The 21,915-nt window shown below is 39.7% G+C and overlaps 1 protein-coding gene across 8 annotated transcripts in view; it reads left to right on the plus strand.

Annotated features, from left to right (window-relative positions):
* TMEM131L (transmembrane 131 like) overlaps positions 1 to 21,915 on the plus strand; it is a 113,716-nt gene that overhangs the window by 82,094 nt on the left and 9,707 nt on the right. For all 8 annotated transcript variants that reach the window (XM_039540318.1, XM_039540316.1, XM_039540317.1 and 5 more), the window contains 9 exons: positions 326 to 468; positions 1,153 to 1,339; positions 2,494 to 2,679; positions 4,900 to 5,049; positions 5,969 to 6,588; positions 11,483 to 11,637; positions 13,045 to 13,169; positions 15,859 to 15,992; positions 17,196 to 17,381. In XM_039540318.1, the coding sequence (XP_039396252.1) occupies positions 326 to 468; positions 1,153 to 1,339; positions 2,494 to 2,679; positions 4,900 to 5,049; positions 5,969 to 6,588; positions 11,483 to 11,637; positions 13,045 to 13,169; positions 15,859 to 15,992; positions 17,196 to 17,381 (1,886 nt within the window). The remainder of the gene's footprint in view (positions 1 to 325; positions 469 to 1,152; positions 1,340 to 2,493; positions 2,680 to 4,899; positions 5,050 to 5,968; positions 6,589 to 11,482; positions 11,638 to 13,044; positions 13,170 to 15,858; positions 15,993 to 17,195; positions 17,382 to 21,915) is intronic.

The raw sequence follows: 21,915 nt of genomic DNA on the forward strand, positions 1-21,915 counted from the left end.
CTCTGGCTCCCCGCTGCTCTGTGCGCACTATCTTGGAGAAGGTCTCCATGGAATTTGGCTCTGCACTGCACAGGGAGTGAAAATCATCTCTGCTCAGAAAGCCTAAATGGGACTTCAGTAGTGCATAGGCCTTGTGTTGACCTGCTGTATGGGTGTGAATTTGATCCACAATGTGCACACTCATTCTGCTGCTGTGTGACCTCTGCAGCTGCTGAGATGGGAACTGTGATGGACTGGCACCAAGATTGTGATAGAAGTGGGATGGTTTTGCTGAGTTATCTTTTCTGTATCAAAAGTTGATTGCATGGTTTTCCTGTTATGACAGAAATAACTTGACTGTTCTGGATGTGGTCAATGTAGAAGGCTTTGGAGCCAGAGAACTATTAAAAGTAGGTGGAAGACTGCCAGGTGCAGGAGGATCACTTAGATTTAAGGTGCCAGAAGCTACACTCATGGACTGCAGACGACGTGAGTAACAAAATCAGGTTTCTGATCCTGTAGCAATGCATTACTGTGCTCCATATAGTTTGTGACTATAGTGATGCTGGTGTTATACAGGAATAGCATAAAGGGGAAAAATCATCAGCTGTGATGGCTGAAATGGATTCTGTAAATTACATGTATTGACATCAACAAAAAAACCCAGATGATCAGGAAATCATCTTTAAAAAGCATTTCCATCAAGCTTGCCCCCCACTACCTTCCTGTAATTCAGAAATCACCTCCATATATATTAGTGCAGACAGTAGACGTAATGATAAAGAACACTTCATGTGTTGAGTAAAAAGCATTTTGGATAATATTTTGGTATGTGCAGCAGCATAGAAATTAATTTGTTTTTTGTTATTTTTTTCCCTATTATTAATACTGCTACAGCATTTAATAAAATCGAATTTGTCAAAGTAAAGCTGGATAGCCCAGTAGTAAAACAGATGCAGGTTCTGTTTTGTCATAACACAAGGCTGATGATCTTACAAATTCTGTAGTGTGTTACTGCAAAATGCAATTTATCAAATGAAAAATCTAACTCTCACTTTTGGGACTTTTTTTTTTTAAAATGTGAACTATAAGCAGTAATTTCTAAAATAATATTAAAAGTAAAATTACTCTTTGTGCTGTGTAGTTACTAAATGCTAATTTTCTTTCCTTTAGAACTGAAAGACAGCAAGCAAATTTTATCTATCACAAAGAATTTCAAAGTGGAGAATATTGGGCCTCTTCCTATAACTGTATCATCTATGAAGATTAATGGGTACAGTTGCCAAGGATATGGGTTTGAAGTGTTAGACTGTCAGGAATTTTTCCTGGCTCAGAACTCTTCCCGAGAGCTCAGCATTGTGTAAGCATTGATTGTTAACCGAGAAATTAGTTTATCTTAAGTGTGAATTTGAAATTGCAGAAGAACCTCACCTCATTAGTCCACAGCAGCTCAGTCTGTTTTGAATAAACATATAAAGCTCTCCTCTTTTCCGTTACTGCTACATTAAAAGCAAGTACTAGAGTGAAGTCTCATATTAGTAAAATTAGATTATTTTTACAAAGCGTACTACGGTATTTTTATTACTACATTATGAAGTATTAATACATTAAAGTTGAACGGGACAAATGAGCAACATGTATTTGCTTTTTTTCCCATTGATTTATCATTTGTTTGCTGATTTTCTTTCTATGCGTATCACAGTCATTAGTACCAGCTAGTCAGGTGCTTCCACCAATACATATTTTAAGTATTGTTTCTAATGTCCGTGCAAGTGTAACTCAAGATTTTAAACACAAGGAAAAAGCGTTATGATTGCAATGCAGTGATTGTGCTTGTACATGCAGCAAATACAGTGCACTCTCAACTGTTTGAAAAGGTCTGTACATTTTAGCACTGTACAAAGAATTTCATTTAGTATTTGTTGATTATCCATTCTCCTTTTCCAGGCGGAAACATCAAAATGAAATAATACCTTATATTACATATCACATAGAGCAGTGGTCCCCAACTTTTTGGCTGGCGGGCGCCAGCCGAAGGACCACTGCGGCGGTGGAGCACCCACCGAAATGCCGCCGAATTTCGGTGGCGACCCCTCTCGATGACACTGCTTGCCGTCGACAAGCGTCGTCATCGAGAGGTGTCCCCGCCAAAATGCCGCTGAAATTCGGCGGCATTTTGGCGGGTGCTCTCCTGGGGGCCAGGACACGTGCGCATTAAGATGCCCCTGTGGGTGCCATGGTGTCCGCGGGCACCGTGTTGGGGACCACTGACATAGAGAATGCCAACACAATTACAGTTGTAAAGCAGGCAGGCAAGTACTTCTCTTAGGTAGATGTTAACATAACTACATAAACTGGTCAGCAGGAGGCAATCTTGAAGCAAGCAGCTGTCATTGCTTAGAAAATTAGAAGCTGTTTATGATTGCTGTTTAGTATTTTTAAATCAATGACATCTTAATAAAACTAAATTTTACTATAGAAAAATAACACTGGCCTCATTGATTTTGCTGACAGGTTTACCCCTGATTTTACTTCTTCGTGGGTAATCCGTGAGCTTACTCTGGTGACTGCTGCTGATGTAGAGTTCCACTTCACACTCAACGTGACCCTTCCTCATCATTTGTTGCCCTTGTGTGCAGATGTGGTGCCAGGACCTATCTGGGAAGAGTCTTTCTGGAGGCTCACAGTTCTGTTTGTTAGGTAATATACTTGCTTCTTGCGCCGTGCACTCCTCACCCAAATTCAAAAGAAAATAAAATCAATCTATCAAAGATTTATAGTTGCTTTTGGTTCTTTGAGTTACATGTCACCTGCTGCCACCTTTATATAAAATGTCAGTTTTAGAGAAATGCGTAATGTCATGGTGTATAATTAGGGTCTGATCCTTCAAAGACCTAGGTACTGAACATAGAGGATGCTCAGGACTTTGCAGGATTGAATTTATAATAAGTTTAAGTTTCTTGGGCAACGAACATGTCTTCTCCTGCCTGGGAAGTGCCAGGCACACCTATGGCAGTGTTTTATTAGATAACTATAGATGGTTAGCATGGATGCAAATAAAAGTTTTTTAAGCTATTAGTAAAGTCATACATTTTATGGACAGATTCTCTGTAGCATCCAAGTGTTCTAACTTGTGCCAGGTGAATGAGCCCTGTGGGCCCATATGTCACCTGGGGATACTTAGAGCAGAGTAAGCATTAGCCATTTCCCCTTCCTGCTTTGTTTATGCCCCAGGCATAGGTGCTGGAACTAGGGATGCGGAGAGGGTGCTGCCGCACCCCCTGGCTTGAAGTGGTTTCCATCATATTCAGGGTTTACAGTTTGGTTCAATGGCTTTCACCATCCCCACTATACAAATTCTTCCAGCACCCCGGCCCCAGGAGTGACTTTATCCCATTGAGCACTCCTCCATGCCATGGAAATCCCCAGCAGTAGATGTGGATGGTTTCTGTCACTATCTGAGCAGCCCAAAAGAAGTTGAATGGACATATAATCTACCCTAAGCATTTCTGGTAGGTTTACGTCGGTTTTAGTGACATTGTTTAAAACAAATAAACAGACCCTCTTTTTATTAACGCACTCTTGTTTAATGTGCGTTGTTAAGAAATTCTGTTGAAGAGGCTGTGGTGGAAAGGTGTCTCAGCATATGTGCATTAGCTAATTTTGTGTCTCAGATTCTCAGTGGGTGTAAATTGGCTTACCTCTGAAGTGAGTAGACCTATGTCAATTTACAACAGATGAGGTTCTGGGTCTGTAATGTGTTTGTGTGTGCGCTCACATACACACGCTATTCTACCGTTTATATTGTATAATGTAACTGAGAAACTATTCTCAATGTAGGTGATTTCTGTTGCCATTTTAATACAAATCTTTAAATCCTAATAGTTTCACTCTTAGTTTTCAGAATTGATAGGATGTGAATGTAAATGTCATGTTAATACTATAAAATGTCAGTGCATGCTTATTCTGTGGCCTGGAAATCCAAAATAATTCTGTTTGCATTGTATACAAACTAAAAGTATTTTCGTGAAAAAGCCTGATTACCAGATGCTGCAAGAACATAGGAATAGAGCCATTTTCCATTAGTTTACATATTTTGCTTCCTGATGATAGTATATAGACTACTTGTGGAGGAAGCAAAAAATTACCCGTAATTCACCCTTGCTATAATATACCATACAGAAAAAATCCTTTATGGCTTCAAACATTGACCCTCGAAGAAAGAAGGTTGTTATTTCTAATAAATTTTATGTTAGCATCCTCTTTAGAAAGGCATGAGAATAGTTTTGTTTTTGTTTTTTTTTAAAGAGGTTTTTTCCCCCTCTGGGGCCTCCAGTGCAATTTGTCTTATTGGTGTCTATAGTTTAGCTTGTTAGCTGCTTGGGGGAGTGACTCTGTTTATATTTGTATCTTGTGTAGCAGTGAGTGCATTATTAGTGCTTAAGAAATAATAACATCACAGAATCATAGACGTTTGTGTGAGAGGGGATCTAATAGATCATCCAGTCTGTCTTCCTGAAAAATACATGTACATATCGTATATATGTGAAGTACATTGTTTATTACAATATGCCCTATTCATCTTGCATTGTTTTGAGATCTCTGCTATAGCTAAGCAAAACAAAATATGTCTGTCCTCAGTTTAGCTTCAATCTTCAAATTATCTTGTTTTTTTGGGTTTGATTTTTGTTTTTTTTTTGTAAAACTAATAGTTCAATTGTTTTGCTAGAAAATAATCATAGCTTCCAGGAACTTAAAAATAAAACAGTAATAATTTTTACTTCTAGAAATGTTTTGTTTGTACCATACTCCAATTTAATGTTAGGTATCTTTATGTTCGGAATTTACCAACACATTGGTCTATTTTGTTCATTTGTCTAGAGACATGCATGTAGTGAAACCTGTTGTTTTCTTTTGCAGTTTGTCCCTATTGGGTGTGATTCTAATAGCCTTCCAACAAGCACAGTACATTTTAGCAGAATTCATGAAATCAAGACAGAGACCAAATCCCAGTTCTTCATCACAGCAAAACAGCAACCCTGTGGATATAATCAGCTCTGATTCCTACAAGTAAAAATTCTTCTTCTTCTGAAGTGCTCTCATTTGCACTCTGTTTAACATAGAATAGCCTTTTCTAAATCTTTTTACTATGATATTACTGTGAACTCCTTTAGGAAGATACTGTTCCAAGAAACTTCTTCGTTTCAGTGAGTTTTCAGCATTCTGACATAATCAGGTGCACTCTGGTGTTTTAATCTATACAGATGACAGATGAACAAAACACAGAATAACTAATCTTTTGTGTTGTTAGTAATACCTAGATAATGAAATGTAAGGTGAGTAATGTAAACACACTACATAGCTGCTGTAGTACTGTTACTATGTGATGGGAATTACATGTACATATTTAACAGTCACAGAAGTTAGAAATGGAAAGCACTTTGTAGGCCATCAAATCTTAATCTCTGAATCTAGGTCCTAATTCAATCAAGCATTTGAGCGTGTATTGGAGTTGGTCAAAGCACTTAAACTCGTGCTTAAATCACAGTGAAATTGTAAAATATAATTAAATATCAGGGTGCCCAGAGCCTTTGTGTAGGGATCATTGCTATTATTGAAATCTAGATGTAATTAAAAATGCAAATCCCTGTGCGGCCAAACAAGATGCACATACCTCGGGCTTGGAAACACATTTGTGGGTGCCTTTGAAGACAGTAGGAGCCATGTATGCAACTTGGGTGAGATTTTAACCCATAGCCATTAAGTGAATCTTTCCACTGTAAGCACTCACTTCTGTTAGGACAGAAGATAGCTTCGGGTAAATTGTCCCTTCCTGAGTTTTATACCGAAAAAAGGTAGAAATCCAGTTCTTATGTTTCATTAATATTTCACTTTGCCTTTCACTGAATACTTTTTTAAAAGATATAATTTAATGATGGCTTTACATATATTTGAAAAACACCTTAAAAATTCTTTATTTCATATCCAGGGGCAGCTGCAAGACCTTTATGGATTCCTGTAGCACCTCTGATAAAGGCAAAGGAAAAGGCTTCCTTTCTGTAGGCACTCCATCCAGCCGAAGCCAGAATGCTGCAAAGAGAAGTCCAGCAACCTATAGCCACTCTCAGAAGAAACATAAATGTTCCGTTTACTACAGTAAACAAAAAACAAACACAGTAACTGGCAGTGCCATTACAACTACTGATGAAAAGCAGAATCAGACTGTAGAGAACCAAATCTCAGCACCAAAAGAGGACATTTGCACTGATATTGTTAGTGAGAACTGGCTACACCTAAAATATGCAAATGGCATAAATGTAAACATGCAGAAGAATTTAACTCTTCCAGGAAACTTTCTGGATAAAGAAGAAAATGCACTAAAAAATACAGTTCTCATGAAAAGTACTTCTTCAGAGTGTGATTTGAAGGAGGATCTTCAAGCATGTATGTTTCCTAAGGAAACTAACCTTAAAACTTCAGAAAATATAACTGAGCTCAAAGAACAGGAATTCTGTCCTCTGAAGACATCTAAGAAGCTACCCGAAAGTCACTTGTCAAATTCATCTCAACAACAGCCAGAATTGCAAGACCTTTCCAGGAAAAATAATGGTAATCTTTCCATTTCTGTAATTCATTTTGAAATTATTGGACTTCTTGGGTGAAAATCTTGGCCCCATTGAAGTCAATGGCAAAACATTCCTTCACTTCAGTGGGGATAGGATTTCACCCTCTGTGTGAGGATATTTTACTCATGCCTCTTGATTTTGATATGTTTATGCAGATTTGCAAGAAAGAGGATATGGCCAGAAAAATTCCTTTGTGTTGTAAATCAAAACTGCGGCTAAGATGCAACTTCAAGGGTATTTCTGAAAGTATGAAACTGAAAGCAAGTTTCACATAATATGGATATGATAAAAGTTTTAGGACTTCACAGTTGCTTCAGTGCATAAATTTACACCATAATATTTATAAAGGTTAAAACAAAGTTAAGAGACAAACATATTTTCATCATAGATATGATTAAAATACAATCTGTCCTTGGTCAGATATTCAAATTATTTAAATCTTTAAAAAAAAAAAAAGTTAAACTCTGCAGAGTGTAGCTGTACCTGTTTACTATTTAGGCCCACTGAAAATCTGGGGTCTGACTGCTGACTTGCTAGCGATCCCACTGACTTCCTTTGGAGTTGTGCTTAGCACTTCTGAAAGTTAGGCATCTGGCTTTTGTAATAATATTGTAACCTAAAAGGGCCAGAAGCTGCCACCAGGGTATTTGGAAGTTCTCACATTATTAGGAATTCACAAGTTGCCATGTCTATCAGAGACTCAAGAGATGTTTAGCTCATGACTTTAAATTGAGAGACTAGCCTTGGGGAAGAGGCACAAGAACACTTAGGAGAAATGTTGGTTAGGAAGTCGAAGGAATATTTCTTGTGGACATGTGTTTTCACTGAGAATGTGGCAAAAGCAAATCCATTGATTGAATCCCAAATATTCAGTTGATACATCCATTTTTGTTGGATTGGGAATAAGGAGATCTGGGTTCTGTTCCTGGCTCTGCCACAGACTAACTGTTTGACCCTGAGACACTCAGTTACCCTGTGTATTTCCTCATCTGTTAAATGGATTTACAGTACTACTACTTACTCATTTCAGACATGTTGACAAACTAATTTAATTAATATTTATAAAGTGCTTTGAAATTCTTCAGACGCTCTAGAAGTACAGTGTTGTTGTTAACCTACTTTATATTTTCAAAGCTGCTAAATAAAATTTGAAAACATTGATTACACTTTTAAACATAACCAAATACATGGGAAAATATTTTCAGTTACAGTTGAGAGAGATCATGCATTATACCTAAACCAAGCTGCTTCCTACTGTAAATGGAATTGCATTCTTAACAAAAGTAAATGATTATTTATAGTCATTTTTAGTATCACAAAATAGAGAGTCACAGAAATGTAGGGCTGGAAGGGACCTCAAGAGATATCTCGTCTGGCCCCATGCATTGGGGCAGGACCAAATATACCAGACCATCACTGACAGATGTTTGTCTAACCTGTTCTTAAAATCCTCCAGTGATGGGGATTCCATCCACAGTCTTCCTTGGAAGCTTAACTATTCTGATAATTTGAAAGTTTTTCCTAATATCTAACCCCAATCTCCCTTGCTGCCTTGTCCTACCTTCACTGGACATAGAGAGCAATTGATAAGTCCTCTTTATAACAGCTCTTAAGTTATCTGATGATTGTTATCAAGTTCCCACTCAGTCGTCTTTTCTCAGACTAAACATTCCCAGTTTTTTTAACCTTTCCTTATAAGTCAGGTTGTTTAAACCGTCTGTCATTTTTGATGCTCTCCTGTGGACTCTCTCCAATTTGTTCACATCTTTCCTGAAGTGTGGTGTCCAGAACTGGACCCAGTATTCCAGCTGAGACTTCACCAGTGCTAAGTAGATCAAGACAGTCACCTCCTGTGTCCTGCATACGACACTCTGGTTAATCCACCCCGGAATGATATTAGTCTTTTATGGAACAGCATCACATTGGTGGCTCATATTCAATTTGTGGTCCACTATAACCCCCAGAACCTTTTCAGCAGTACTGCTGCCTAGCCAGTTATTCCCCGTTCATTAGTTGATTTGTCTTCCTAAAGAGGTACTTTGCACTTGTCTTTCTTGAATTTCTTCTTGTTGATTTGACAAATTCTCCAAGGTTAATTTGGATTCTAATGCTGTCCTCCATAGTGCTAGCAATGCCAGCTTGGTGTCATCTACAGATTTTATAAGCACACTCTCCACTCCATTGTCCAATTCATTAATGAAAATATTGAATAGTATTGGACTGACCCCTGTGGGACTCCACTAGACAACCCCCACCCCCAGCAACTACTCTTTGAATATGGTCTTTCAACCAGTTGTGCACCCACCTTATAGTAACTTCATCTAAACCACGTTTCCCTAGTTTGCTTATGAGAATGTCAAATGGGACTGTCCAAAGCCTTACTGAAATAAAGATATATCATGTCTACAGTTTTACCCCCATCTATGAGGTCAGTAACCCTGTCAAAGAAAGAAATTAGGTTGGTTTGGCATGATTTGTTCTTGGCAAATCCATGTGGGCTATTACTAATAGCCCTATTATCTTCTAGGTCAGCCATTCTCAACCCTCTGGCCACATGCAGCCCAATTAGCACACAGCTGAATCCCAGCTGTGTGCTAAAGGCTGCCAGGACGCGCAGCGGGGTCCGGGTTCCCGGCTGCCCAGCGTGGCAGGGTTCTGGGGTCAGGGCTGCTGAGTTCTCATGATTCCAGAGTTCTTGTGATTGCTTAATTATCAAATGTTTAAGAAAATGAGCAAACAATGAAACAAACAAGCTTTGTTTCAATTATTTCTTGACTCCTGGCATTTTCTGGGTTTGTTGGCTGTCTAAAGTTCTGTGGTTTAATTTGTAGATGGTTTGGGACTATAAATTAAATCTGAATCATACCAATATGAAACATGCATAACTGTTAATTATAGAGAATATTTGTGGCACCAGGAAATCTTCAGGAAACAATTTACTCCGTGTGTTATATCTTGGAAAGCAGTGACACATTTTTTAGAAGACTAGTAACATGTTTTTTTAGCTCCGGTCTCTGATCTTGCTCATTGCTTTGTTTTGTGACGGTTCTTCACTCTTCCCTATCCTCGCCATGTTCATCCATGTCCCTGCCACTGTGGTGCTGCCATTCACAAAAGAGGGAGGGTTAACTTCCTCAGAGGCTGCAGGCACTGCTAGTAAACTGGCTAATAAGGAGCACTGAAGAATGGGATTGGGACAGGCGTACCCTTCCCACCAAAGATCAGCACTACGGTTTGATCTGTGGTGTAGTCATGACCGTAGTACTCTTGTTCCTTATGCGTGCCATGTGCAGCGCAGCCAAAAGCCTTGTCATTAGGTCGCAGGGTAATCTCAAATGTCCATATTTCTTAATATTTTTGCAGCTGAAGAATTCAGCGCGTTTATAATACAATTAAATATTGTACAATAATATCAGTGCAGAATGTTAAAAATAAAAGATCCAACCATCCTGATAATACGTCAAACAGAATAAATGGACCTTAAGTTACCTAAAGGCGGCCAGTGGGAGAAACTTGGCTGTCTTCTAGGTGAGAGTTCCACGACCAAAAATCCTTGCCCAAGTCCATCCTTGCAGCTGTTGTTTTTATTATTTGCTATTTGTATTGCCATATCACCTAAGAACCCCAGTCATGACCCAGAATCCCTTTGTGCTAGCTGCTGTACAAACACAGAACAAAAGATCGCTGTCTCAAAAAGCGTCCAGTCTATGTATGGTACAACATACGGATAATAACAAATAGGGGAGCATAAGGAAGCAGTGGCAACATTGGCAGCATGATGGGCTGTGATCTCAGCTCACTAGCAGCCTAACCATGGACAAGTTTTTTGTAGGCATCACAGCAGAGGGAGTTTTCAGGAGGCTTTTGAAGGAAGATAGTGAATAAGGGCTTGTCTACATACGAAAGTTAATCTGGAATAAGGCAGAATGTGAATTTAAAGCAGTTTTACTATTTCAGATTAACTCCATGTGTGGACGCTCTTATTCCAGAATGAGTGTGCATTGTTCTGAACTATCTTAATCCATGTTAGAAGTGGATTAAGTTTATTTGGAATAAGGCATTCTCATTCTAGAATAAGAGCATCCACAAATGGAGCTAATCCAATGGAGCCATAGCCTTTCCAGAGTAACTCCCCATGTAGACAAGATGTTAGCTTTGTGGGTGTTTGTGGGGAGGGGCAGCAAGGGAGAAAGCACCAATGTGCTTGTTTGAAAATGTAAACAGGTTGTCTATGGAGGCTGGCCTGATGGGGCAATGGGCGGTGGAAGCTGACATCTCAATGGTGAATGAGAGATGGTAGATAGGGTGGGGATAGGCCATGAAGAGCCTTGAAAGTAAAACAAGTAGTTTATGTTTGATGTGATAGAGAAAGGGGAGCCAGTGGAGGGATGTAAAAAGAGGACTAAGAGAATGATGTTTGCAGCAGCATTCTGAATAAATATGAATGGGGCTAGATTGCATTTATTAAAGCCAGAGAAAAGGATGTTGTAGCAATTGAGATGTAACATAAGAGCCTGGTTGAGAGTTTTAGCTGAGCGCGCCCCCAGTGTGGTCCTAACTGCACATAGGGACTAAAGAACCAACTGATGTAGGGTGATTATAACAGGGTGGGTATTTAGGGGAAGTGTATATTAGTACTGCTATATATAAAACTTCCTCTTGCAGCTGGTTTTAGAAGTGTTAACACAGCAGTGTTAACTTTTGGATTTTTGGTTTTTTGGGGGGGGGATAAGCAGCAAAACAAAAATGATTGATAATCATAGTGTTTTGCGAAGCATCCAAGTTTGAAAATGTTGGCCAAGGTGGCGTGACCGGGGAAGGCAATGGGAGCCTCGTGGTCTTCCCAAAGTTACACTCTTTGTATTGTTTCACTCCAGGGAATAACCAGCAAGTGCCTCTCAGGAATGAAATAGAAAACTGTGAGACTTTGAAAAAGCAGATTAACACAAAGCCTTCCACTGAGAAAAAGATTAGTAAAGGACCTAAGGAGGATACACCATGCTGTGGAAAACAGGAACTTGCTTCAGTTGAGGTTTGTATTAAATGATCCTTCTCCATTTCATATTTAAAATGCCTAAAATAAAAGAGAGAGAGAAACATTCTGTAAAGAATAAATCCTAAAATCACTTACTGATCATCTGATGAATGAGTAGAACCCCCAGGTTGTGATATTTTGTGTCCTAGTTTTATGTATTAAAACTGGATTATAAAATAACAACAAATGTTTTGGTGGAGTTCACAAGTAGGCTTTATATATAATGTGGGCTATATCGCAAACACATTTTGTTTCCACGCAGTTAACATTAGTGCAGGCACAAACACACACTCACACAGTCTGACTTAAATCTAACACCAAGTGTCAGTGTCAGTAGTGTCATGTGGAGCTCCCTCCTCAACTCTTGTTAGAGAGCTATCTTGCAAACAAGGATCGTCCTTCCCCCTTTCACTTTGGTTATTTTGGGGAAGTTCTATGGCCTGTTATACACGAGGTCCAACTAGATGATCCCAATGTTCCCTTTTGGCCTTGGAACCTATGACTCTAATCTCTGTGCCAGAAACTGAATTTGAGCATGACAAAGGATGAATTCATTTACACAAATTGCTGAATAGTAATAATAACCAGGAACCTACAAGATAGTATCTTCTGTTCAAAGATTTCAAGAGCTTTACAAGTATTGTATTTCCATTACAGAGAGTTTAAGTGGCTTCCTAAATTCACTGATAGAACCTTTCTGATTCTGCCCCCTGCTCTATCTAATGCCTTCATGAAAAGCTTTAATAATAAACTACATGTTGTACTTCTGGAGCACATATTGAAAACATTTGCTGGATCCTACTCTTGTTTTGAGAAAATGTTAATGCAGTTATAAGTGGCTTTTGGCCATGTTCTGCGGCTCTTCATGTGTTTCTGGTGGTGGTCTATTATATTTTAAGTCCAATATAAATTAAAACTTAAATTTACTAATATTTTCTGTTTTACTTATCCCCATTATTTTTTCAGTAACATTTCAGATAAACAGAGGGGACGCCACCAATAGGTGAGGGAAGAGAGAATTTATTGCTGCTGAACTCTCCCACAAGCTGATCACAAATCAGGCAGATGTTTCTAGTTTTTAGTCCATTAAGAATTGTATATACCATTCGTCCTCTGCACTCCCAACTTTGCTCAGGGGCAGGGAAGGAAAGGGGGGAAATGCTAGCACATTGGGGATTCAGAAACTTTTCTCTCTCAACATTTACAGGTGATATGAAGGTCTGAATCTTGGGTAGGTAGATTAAGTGGTGATCTTGGAAAGTGGCACTAAATCTTTCAGTAAGTCTAAAAGAGTCATTTTGTGAATGTACTTTGCCTAGATAAAACCACTGACATGAATTTACCAAGGTTACTTCATTGATAATAGACACGTTCTCTCACTAGTTCATGTTTTTATCTTTTCAGCAAGAAGAGGCTTACAGGAAGAAGAGATCTCAGGAGAAAAGAGAAGGCAATTTATCAAATATAAGTTGGAATAGAAATAGAACATCTAGAAAAAACAAGAAAAAGAATGTTAATATATCTCCAAGGTGTGTGCTGCATCCTCGGACAATCACATGTTTTATTCCACTATGTTGAAACTGGAAATGCTTTCATTTCTGCGTTTTTAGTCTCTCTTTAGGTTTTGTATAATACAGTATGCAGGTTATTGTATGATATAATATAATTCAGGGCTAAAACTGTCATATTAATACATACTATACTATATTGCACAGGAAAATGGGTGTGTGCCCACGTGTCCGTGTACATACACAAATATGTGTGTATATGTACACACCCCATTCTGCAAAGCAATCTGTAAGGAGTCCTGTTGATTTCAATGGGACCTGTCATGGTTGCAAAGGGTCACCTGGATGGATCTCGCTGCAGAATCAGGGCCACGTTTAGGATTCAATTGCAGAGAATGAGAGGATTTTCATGGTGAAGTCACTACTTTAATTCTTTGATTTATTCTTCAGCTGTAAAATGTTTCATGCTGAGGACTTCAGATTAAAGGAACAAAACATCCAGAAACCTATATTCCTGATAACAAATAAAATAATGCTAATTTTATAATTGCAAAATATGTTACACCTGCACTTTTGTGAACATATATGTCCTGTGTAGACAGACTTTAAACTAAGAAGCCATGGAGAAACATGAGGGTTTGAATTTACATCCTGGTCAATATTTAATTGCTTCTCCTTATAAACTGGAAATTTGCCTGCTTTAAAACTCAGATGGTTAGTTTCCTTTCCACTCTGTTCCGAGTGGATAAAATCCAGTTTGTCTTGTCTGCAGCAAACAAAAATCTTTTGAAATGATTCCAACTTCTTGGGAATCAGATCATCTCTTAATAGTTTGAAGCAATTTTATCTTCTAATATAGTATAAAGAGGAAGAGAAGATTTTTTTTTTAATATAAAGAAGCCAGCAGTTCCCCAATGAAGTGTAGTGATTTAAAAATTTAAGTTTGAAAGAGGAAGTCTGGGATACCTGGGACATTCTGACTAAATGACTTCTTGGTGGCTTGTAGCCAAGTATTGTGGTAAGTTAAAGCAATGTTAGATCGGAATATTAGGCAGGAATATGACAAGATCCTGAGAAATATTTTTAAAACTTTTTTTTATAAGTTTACTTCAATAACTTCTAAGAGTCAATTAATTGTAAGCTTTTCCTATTATTTTATGTTGTTGTTTATCATTATTAAATTATTTGTATTAGAGTAACTCTAAAGATGCCATCTGGAATCAGGGCCCCATTGTGCAAGGCAATGTACAAACGTACAATTAGAGAAAGTGCCTCCCCCAAACAGCTTAGATTTAAGGCTACAATCCTGAAAAGATTTATATTGACTTTAACAGACTCTAAGTAGTGTAACTAGATAAACCGATTGTAAAGTCAGAACACAAGGCACCATTGTGATGATCCTGCATAACACAGTCTACTCACAATACATAGAATTCAGCACAGGATCAGAGTCTGTGTAGATAAGACACACAAAAATGGAAGGGAAATGTTTGTCTAGTGTTATTTCTCTTACTGGGTCATTTATGTACCTTTCAACAATCATTGCTTTCTAGGCATTAAAATGTGGCCATCTACTCTCCATAGAAATAATAACTCAAATTTGTGTCATTTCCAGTATTAGCCAAACTAGTCCTGAAATACATAATGCTAAAGATAAACATTTTTAGATGTTTCTATTCTGCATTCACCCTGCCACCTGATTGGCTTTGGGCTTCTCTTAACATGGATCTGACTGATAATGTATTAGATCAAGAAATGTTGGCTCCTACTAGCTAAGAGTTGAAGAGATTAATATTTCCTGAATCAGTGGGTTTTCTTCTGCTTATTATTTTGATGATGATGATTTATTGTGTTTAGTGTCAGGAGCCCAAATCAGGTTCAGGGTTTTCTGGAAATCTAGGTCCTTGCCAATGGTACCTGCCGAAAGTGGCGCACCCATTGGCTGGGAATGGCGAACTGCGCCACAGGGAGCTGAGGGGCTCCATGCCTGCAGACGCTCCAGGTAAACAAAACGACAATGTATTAGATATTCAATTCAATGATTCCATAGAGTTTAAAATAATCAAATTTTTGTGTAGACCAGTTTATAAGCCGCCCCCCACTCTTTGATGCGTCACTTTTTTACCAAAAATATTCGGCTTATGAATGAGTATATACGGTACTTTGATTTCAATGGATTTGATTGCAAGATTGGAGTCTAGGAAGGCAACCAGTATACAGAATTTGAGAGATTGTTTGGAAGATATACAATTTTTATATTTTAAGAGTGACAATACTTCAGTATCCCAGACTGTCCCCCAACCTATACTTTCTTGTAGGCATCAGAGGAGAAGTGTGTTTTGAGGAACAACTTGGAGGAGAGGGTAATGGCTTTGTGGATTACTTTGTGCTTCACAGGTAGGGGGCAGTGACAGGAAGGTGTGACGATATTTGTAAAGAAGCACGTGGTGGTTCTGGTGAACTCCCAAGTTGTTGGAAATATACAGCCAATTCTTGCATCCGCACTGTCCTGAGTGAGCTCTGAAGGTATCTGTCACCTTTGTCTCACTCACAGTCCCAGCCAACCTGAGGAGCAAGAGTTTTGAGGCTGTTCCCAGCTCAAGATCTTGGCTTGACAGAGTTGCTAATAAAATGTTTATTAATGTTTAGTAATTGGAAGGGGGAAACTGATAGTTAAAATGTAAACACAGTTGGTTTGTGATTATTTCAGGGTTCCTGAACAGAATGAGTTGAAGCGTATGTGCAAGGAATTTGAAAGGCCTGAACTAAGAAATAACATTGGCATAAGGGAAGCTTGTAAAACAGACCAAAAAGTTGGGAGCTTGTCTACGCAGGGAGAAACAGGTATGTAATCATTATTGGGATTGCATTGGGAAAAGGTAATGTCTAGTTTTTTAACACCACAATATTTTGATTACTTCCCTTGGGGACTTTTATTTCCCTTGCCCTCATGGGCCCCTTAATGTGACCGTCCTGACCAATGAGGGCTATATGTAGCTTTCTGGGAGCCAGTCAACATGGTTTCTGAGATGCCAAGAAATACCAAAAAGTATGCCTTCTCTGAGGGGCTGAATGCATTTAATCCATAATGCTCCCTAGCCAACGTAAGAAGACATGTCAGAGCATGAAACTGTAATGCCTTAAACTGTTTGGGGGACAAGGTGGGTGAGGTAATATATTTTATTGGACCAACTTCTAAAGAGAGCTCTGTGTAAGCTTGAAAGCATCTCTCTCTCACCAACAGAAGTTGGTCCAATAAAAGATATTACCTCACCCACCTTGTCTCTGATATCCTGGGAACAACACTGCATTAAACTGTTTGGGACATGCCTACCTATCAACTGTCTCCTTGTGTGAGATCAGTTAAAGTGACAGCCCCCAGAATAGCTTCAGGTGGGATATAGGTAGGGCATTTTCAGTGAATAACCATCAACTTTGAACCTTGTTTCCTGCCTTGGTCCACAGATCCAAGGCCTGTTCACCTTTCCTCAAATCTATCTGCTTTCCCCAGCTTTTGAGAAGGGAGTGTGTTAGGCAGATAAATGAGTTTATATAGTGGTGGTTCTTATTCTTGATAAGATGAGGAGGAGGGGAAAGCAGCAAAGAATCCTGTGGCACCTTATAGAGGAGGGGAAAGTCCATAGTTCACTGATGAGTTATTTATTAGATTTAATGTGCATGTTCTCAGGGTCTTTATATAAGATATCTGTTTACAATAACATTTGTGCTGCTTAAAGAGCAGTATGCACTTCCCATTTCTTACTCCTGTCTCAGCCCCTATAGGCCATGGTTTGTTGTCACTTCTCATTGTGTTATAGGTGTAAATTAGATGATAAGCTCCTCCAGGGTAGGGATTTTGTCATGTTGTATGCCTATACAATGGCATACATGCCAGTGACGCTATCTGTAAATAATACTTCCTGTTTCTGCTCAGTAGGTTTAAAGGATTAATATAACAACACATTTAAAAAAAAATTGTTTAATTTTGAGTTTAAATGTAATCTTCTTTCTTTTCTTTTCTTTTTTTTTTTTTTCAACTTTTTTCAGAAAGCTTTTATCAACGGTCTAAGAAGAATTGTTTGGAAAAATTTTGCTCTGATTCAAGCTCGGACTGTGGAAGTTCTTCAGGAAGTGTACGTGCCAGTCGTGGTAGCTGGGGCAGCTGGAGTAGCACAAGCAGCTCCGATGGAGATAAAAAACCCATGATTACTACCCGGCATTTTCTTCCATCAAGTAAGTGTTGGAAATAGAATACGCACAAGTACATGCCGAGTTTAGCTCTTGTTTTTGGATAGTTTGAGTCGATGGAACCCTTAGTTACAAGGAGAGTGTGTGTAGCTTATGCAGTCTGCCCAGATACCACGGTTTAATAAAATCGAGTCTTCATGGTAGCATTCTACAGAGTGAGGGACCAGAAAGTATTTTACCAGTTGCTAAATCTTTTTTCCAGCTACTTTTTTAAAGCTGGTATTCAGTTTTGAAAGTGCACACTCTGTATAAAACAATGTACATCATGTGTGTATATATAACACAAAGGGGTTTTGTATTCATCCACTCATGGTTCGCCAGGTTTATTCAGGAAATCTAAAAACAAACATTGGAGTTAAGACTCCAAGATGCAGAATTGCTGTATTTGTTGTTCCATAACCATTATAATATTGTAGGTTAGAAATGAGCCAGGACTCCAATATCTGACCTGTGCACACTCTGAAGTAACTGAGATCTTTCTTGTATTAGAAAATTCCTTGTAAACATTAGAAAACCTCAAAATTCATTAATTGCTCCCCAATATTCTAGTCAAGTCATCTAGTTGCCTCCAGTTAATTTGTAGGCCTTTTGTGCTCCTTCATGGGGAAAAATGGTCTCCTACTTATTAAATGTGTCTAAAACATGTAATCATTTTGCAAGAATATCTTAGGGTGAATGCATTAGTGACTCAGGTTGCCATGATACTATACCCAACTCTGTGCTTTCTTTGACCTGTTTTAGTGATAGATGCCTCTGGCATGGGCAGTAATTCTAGTGTGGGGATCCTTGAGCATAAGCAAATTCAAGTTTGCAGGTGTGCTGCTGCTTAGAAATGTGGAAAGAAGGAAACACACCTGGCAAACCAAGAACTCATACAGGCAGTGAACCAGTTGGTGGTGTTGTGTTTTAATTAAAGCTCATGAATGAGCACAAAACCATTACATTATACAGGGGTAATAGTCTGTCTTTGAAAGTCATTGAACACTGAATTTTCACATCAGATCACAAAATACCTTTTATTAAGCTACTTTTGTTGGGACAAGAAAATTCATGCTGTTTTCTCTAGGTAATTGCCTGTTTCTCTTCTGTAATAGGCAGGTCTGTAGATTTGGGTTGTAGTGTAAAACATGACTTTTCAAAATATATTTGTATTTTCCCTATTCTGGCAAGGTACACTAGTAATTTCTTATAAACCCTGGATATATTTTTGTTTCCATGTTCAGTAACCATGTGAACGTCTTTCCTCTGTCCTCTTGTTGTCATTCTAGACTTAGAAAAACTTACTTTCTGCCTGATCAGCAATATGATACTCATTCTCCTACTGTGGTTAGTGCTCTAGATAGGTGGCAAAGTAAGTTTTTCATAAATGCTTCAGATACCTTTAAGAATACCAGGAAAGGCTGGAGAAACATGTGGTATCACATTTGGGAGGGAAAGCCTAGTTTTGAGCCTAGAAGACTATACTGTTAAGAAGTAACTTGTCAGCATGTCTGAACCTTTCCAAATTGATGTGACCCTTTTGCAGTCTAATCTGTAGTATTTAGTTCAGTTGGGTCCTAACGTAGAGAGGCAGTGTCCTTTAGTTATTAGAGCAAGGACCTGGGCGTCAGCACTCTCATCCTCTTCCTAGCTCTGCCACTGAGTCACTGTGTGATGTTGGCCACCGTGGGCCTCCATTTTTCCCTCTCTAAAATATGTCTAACAACACTTGCCTATTTTACCTTCAGGAGTGTCATTAGGATTCATTCAGTTGTGTTATCAAGGCACTTCAAGATGCCCAGTTGAAATATAGTAATATTTTGTACATATTATAATCCAGTGATTGAAAGTAACTTACAAAGTTATCAATATATTATCATTAAGGCTGCAAGTTTGTCACAGAGGTCATGGAAGTCAGGGATTCTGTGACTTTCCATGACCTCTGTGACTTCTGCAGTAGCCAGTGCACCTGGCTCTGGGGCAGCTCAGACAGCCCTGCGTGAGTCGTACCGGTCGCAGCTGGGGCAGTCTCCCCCCCGCACACCTCCCCACAGCAGAGTTTGGGTGTGTGTGTGGGGGGGGGGGCAGGGAATTGGGGCATGGGACAGGGTGAGGCAGGCTCTGAGTGGCACTTACCTGGGGGGCTCCCCGGAAGTGGTGACATCCCCCCTCGCTCAGCTGCTAGGCGGCGTCCCCGCAGCTCCCATTGGCCGGGAACCGCGGCCAGTGGGATCTGCGGGGGCGGTGCCTGCAGGCAGAGTTGTTATAGAAGTTCTAATTACCATAAGTAAGTAAGGAAAGATGAAAATAACATTCACAGGTTTTCTCTTTTGATGTAGCTGTTTTCTCTTTGAGAGGTTTGTTGGTGGGTGGAAGTGCCATGTTGAAGCCACAGTTCAGGCCTACCTGTGGAATTTTGTATTCCTCCGCATAGTGTGATTTGGTTCCCTGCTAAGAAAAGTACCTGAGACTTGAAACAAAATGATACAACAGGAGCATCACAGGATTATGTTAAAAGTGTCTGATATTGCCAGACACTGGTGACCTTGTCCTGGGGGGATTAGGGGAAAGGTGAGTTGGAGTGAAAGGGCTCCAGCCATTATGCTTAGGGCTCTGTGTAGAGGAAGGGGGGTGTAGGAGAGAAACACTTCTTAAATGAAAACTGAGGTAGGGTAAAAGAGGGAGAAGGTAAACTAGAGAGGGAACAAAGTGGCCTTTTGGTGTTGGTATGGCCAAGCCCACTACTGTTTTATGCACAGGCACACATTTTTTCATAGCATTGCAGTGTCTTCATAGAGATTGTCCTGTGGACCTCTTCCCCAGGTGGTAACCCCTGGCAACTAGCTGCTGTTTCCACATGGGGCAGTATTATTAGGAATGTACTGAAGTTGCTGACACTGAAGAGTTGGGTCCCTTCTGAAATGTGTAATCGCATTGTCTACTTTGCTTTTCATTTCTTCTCCTGTCTCTTTACTTGCTCGTGTACACTCTCTTTTCAACCCCACCCCATCCCCTTTTTTCCCTGAACAGCCTTCTGTGTGGCCTAGTGCTGTCTCATCCTATCCCCCTGCTTCCCAGCCACTTCATTCTCTTCTCTCCCAGACATTCCTCTCTATCTGGAAGCTCCATCTCACTGGTGGCTCTGATTTCTGAAGACAGCTCCTGTTTCCCCTCCTCTTCTTTAGCAGCAGCCCCTAGTAGAGGCAGCTTGTCTGCCAATCCCTCCCTCCCACTCTTTTTGTTTCTAGATGCTTCTACAGATCTCTCGGCCCTTCTTCATGTTGAAGGGCTTGGGCCCTTGTATAAGCAGCCTGAAACTGGGAGAATAGTATACAGCATGTGACCAGCTCCTTCTACATAGATTACCTGCAAGTGCTTCATAGACTATAGTTTAGGCAGGAGTAATAAAAATCCAAATGTGAACTAAAACTTATGAGAGTAAAAGCACCAGAGAAAGTAGAGAAAAAGAGCCATGAACAGTAAAAGCAAAAGGGGAAAGAGAAAATGTGGATAAGAAAGTGAACTGAAAAAGTACCACACCAGAAATTAAGGAAGCTGTACAATTAGTCACTTTTGGAAAGACTACAGAACTGAGAGCTACTAACTCTGCCCACATTTTAATTCAGTCCTTACCTTTAGACTATTGTTACATGTGGAACAATTTATGTGTTATGTGCTGTAGTATATATGACCTACATCTTTAAATGGCAAAAGTAAAAAGAATCTTAGTTTGTGGGTAATTAAGAAAGTGTGCAGATGGACAGCTCATAAAATTACAGAAACTACCCCAGAATCATGCACTTGTATATGGTAATCAGACCAAAGCACATCACAGACACCAAAAGGCACAATTATGCTTCATTGCTGTGCCATATTAAAAAGAATGGTGAAAATCCTTAGTACCAATAGTATTATTAACAGGTAACTTGCTGCAGCATTAATAATGAACAGAATTTAAAGTAGTTTGTACAGAATGTTCTCTAGTGACATGGAAAAATTGGTTTCATGTCTCTAAATGCTATTTTGAATAATATAAATATAATTTAGTGTCTGAGCAAAAAACTATCAACAAACCTGGCTTCAGAGTCAGGAAAAATTAGCTGTGCCTCTGACCTAATGAGATGGAATGTCTCTGGAATAATTTTCTATGTATTCATAGGGTTGCCAGGCATCTGTTGTTTTTTTTTTACCGGAACACCTGGTTGAAAAGGGACCCAAGCAGCTCTGGTCAGCCCCAGCTGTGAGCCCCCGTACGCACCCAAACTCCCTCCCAGAGCCCGCACCCTCTCCTGCACTCCAACCCCCTGTCCCAGCCCAGAGTCCCCCCCTGCATCCAAAACCTCTCATCCCCAGACCCAAACCCAGGGGCGGCTCTAGAAAATAGGCTGCCCCAGGCAGCGCGGTGTGCTGCGCCGCCCTTCCTCGGTCCCGCGGCGGGTCCGCTCGTCCCGCGGCTCCGGTTGAGCTCCCGCGGCAGGTCCACCGGAGCCCCGGGACGAGCGGACCTGCCGCAGGCATGACTGCGGGAGCTCCACCGGAG

This window comes from Mauremys reevesii, linkage group 5, assembly GCF_016161935.1.
Source record: "Mauremys reevesii isolate NIE-2019 linkage group 5, ASM1616193v1, whole genome shotgun sequence".
Taxonomy (NCBI): domain Eukaryota; kingdom Metazoa; phylum Chordata; order Testudines; family Geoemydidae; genus Mauremys; species Mauremys reevesii.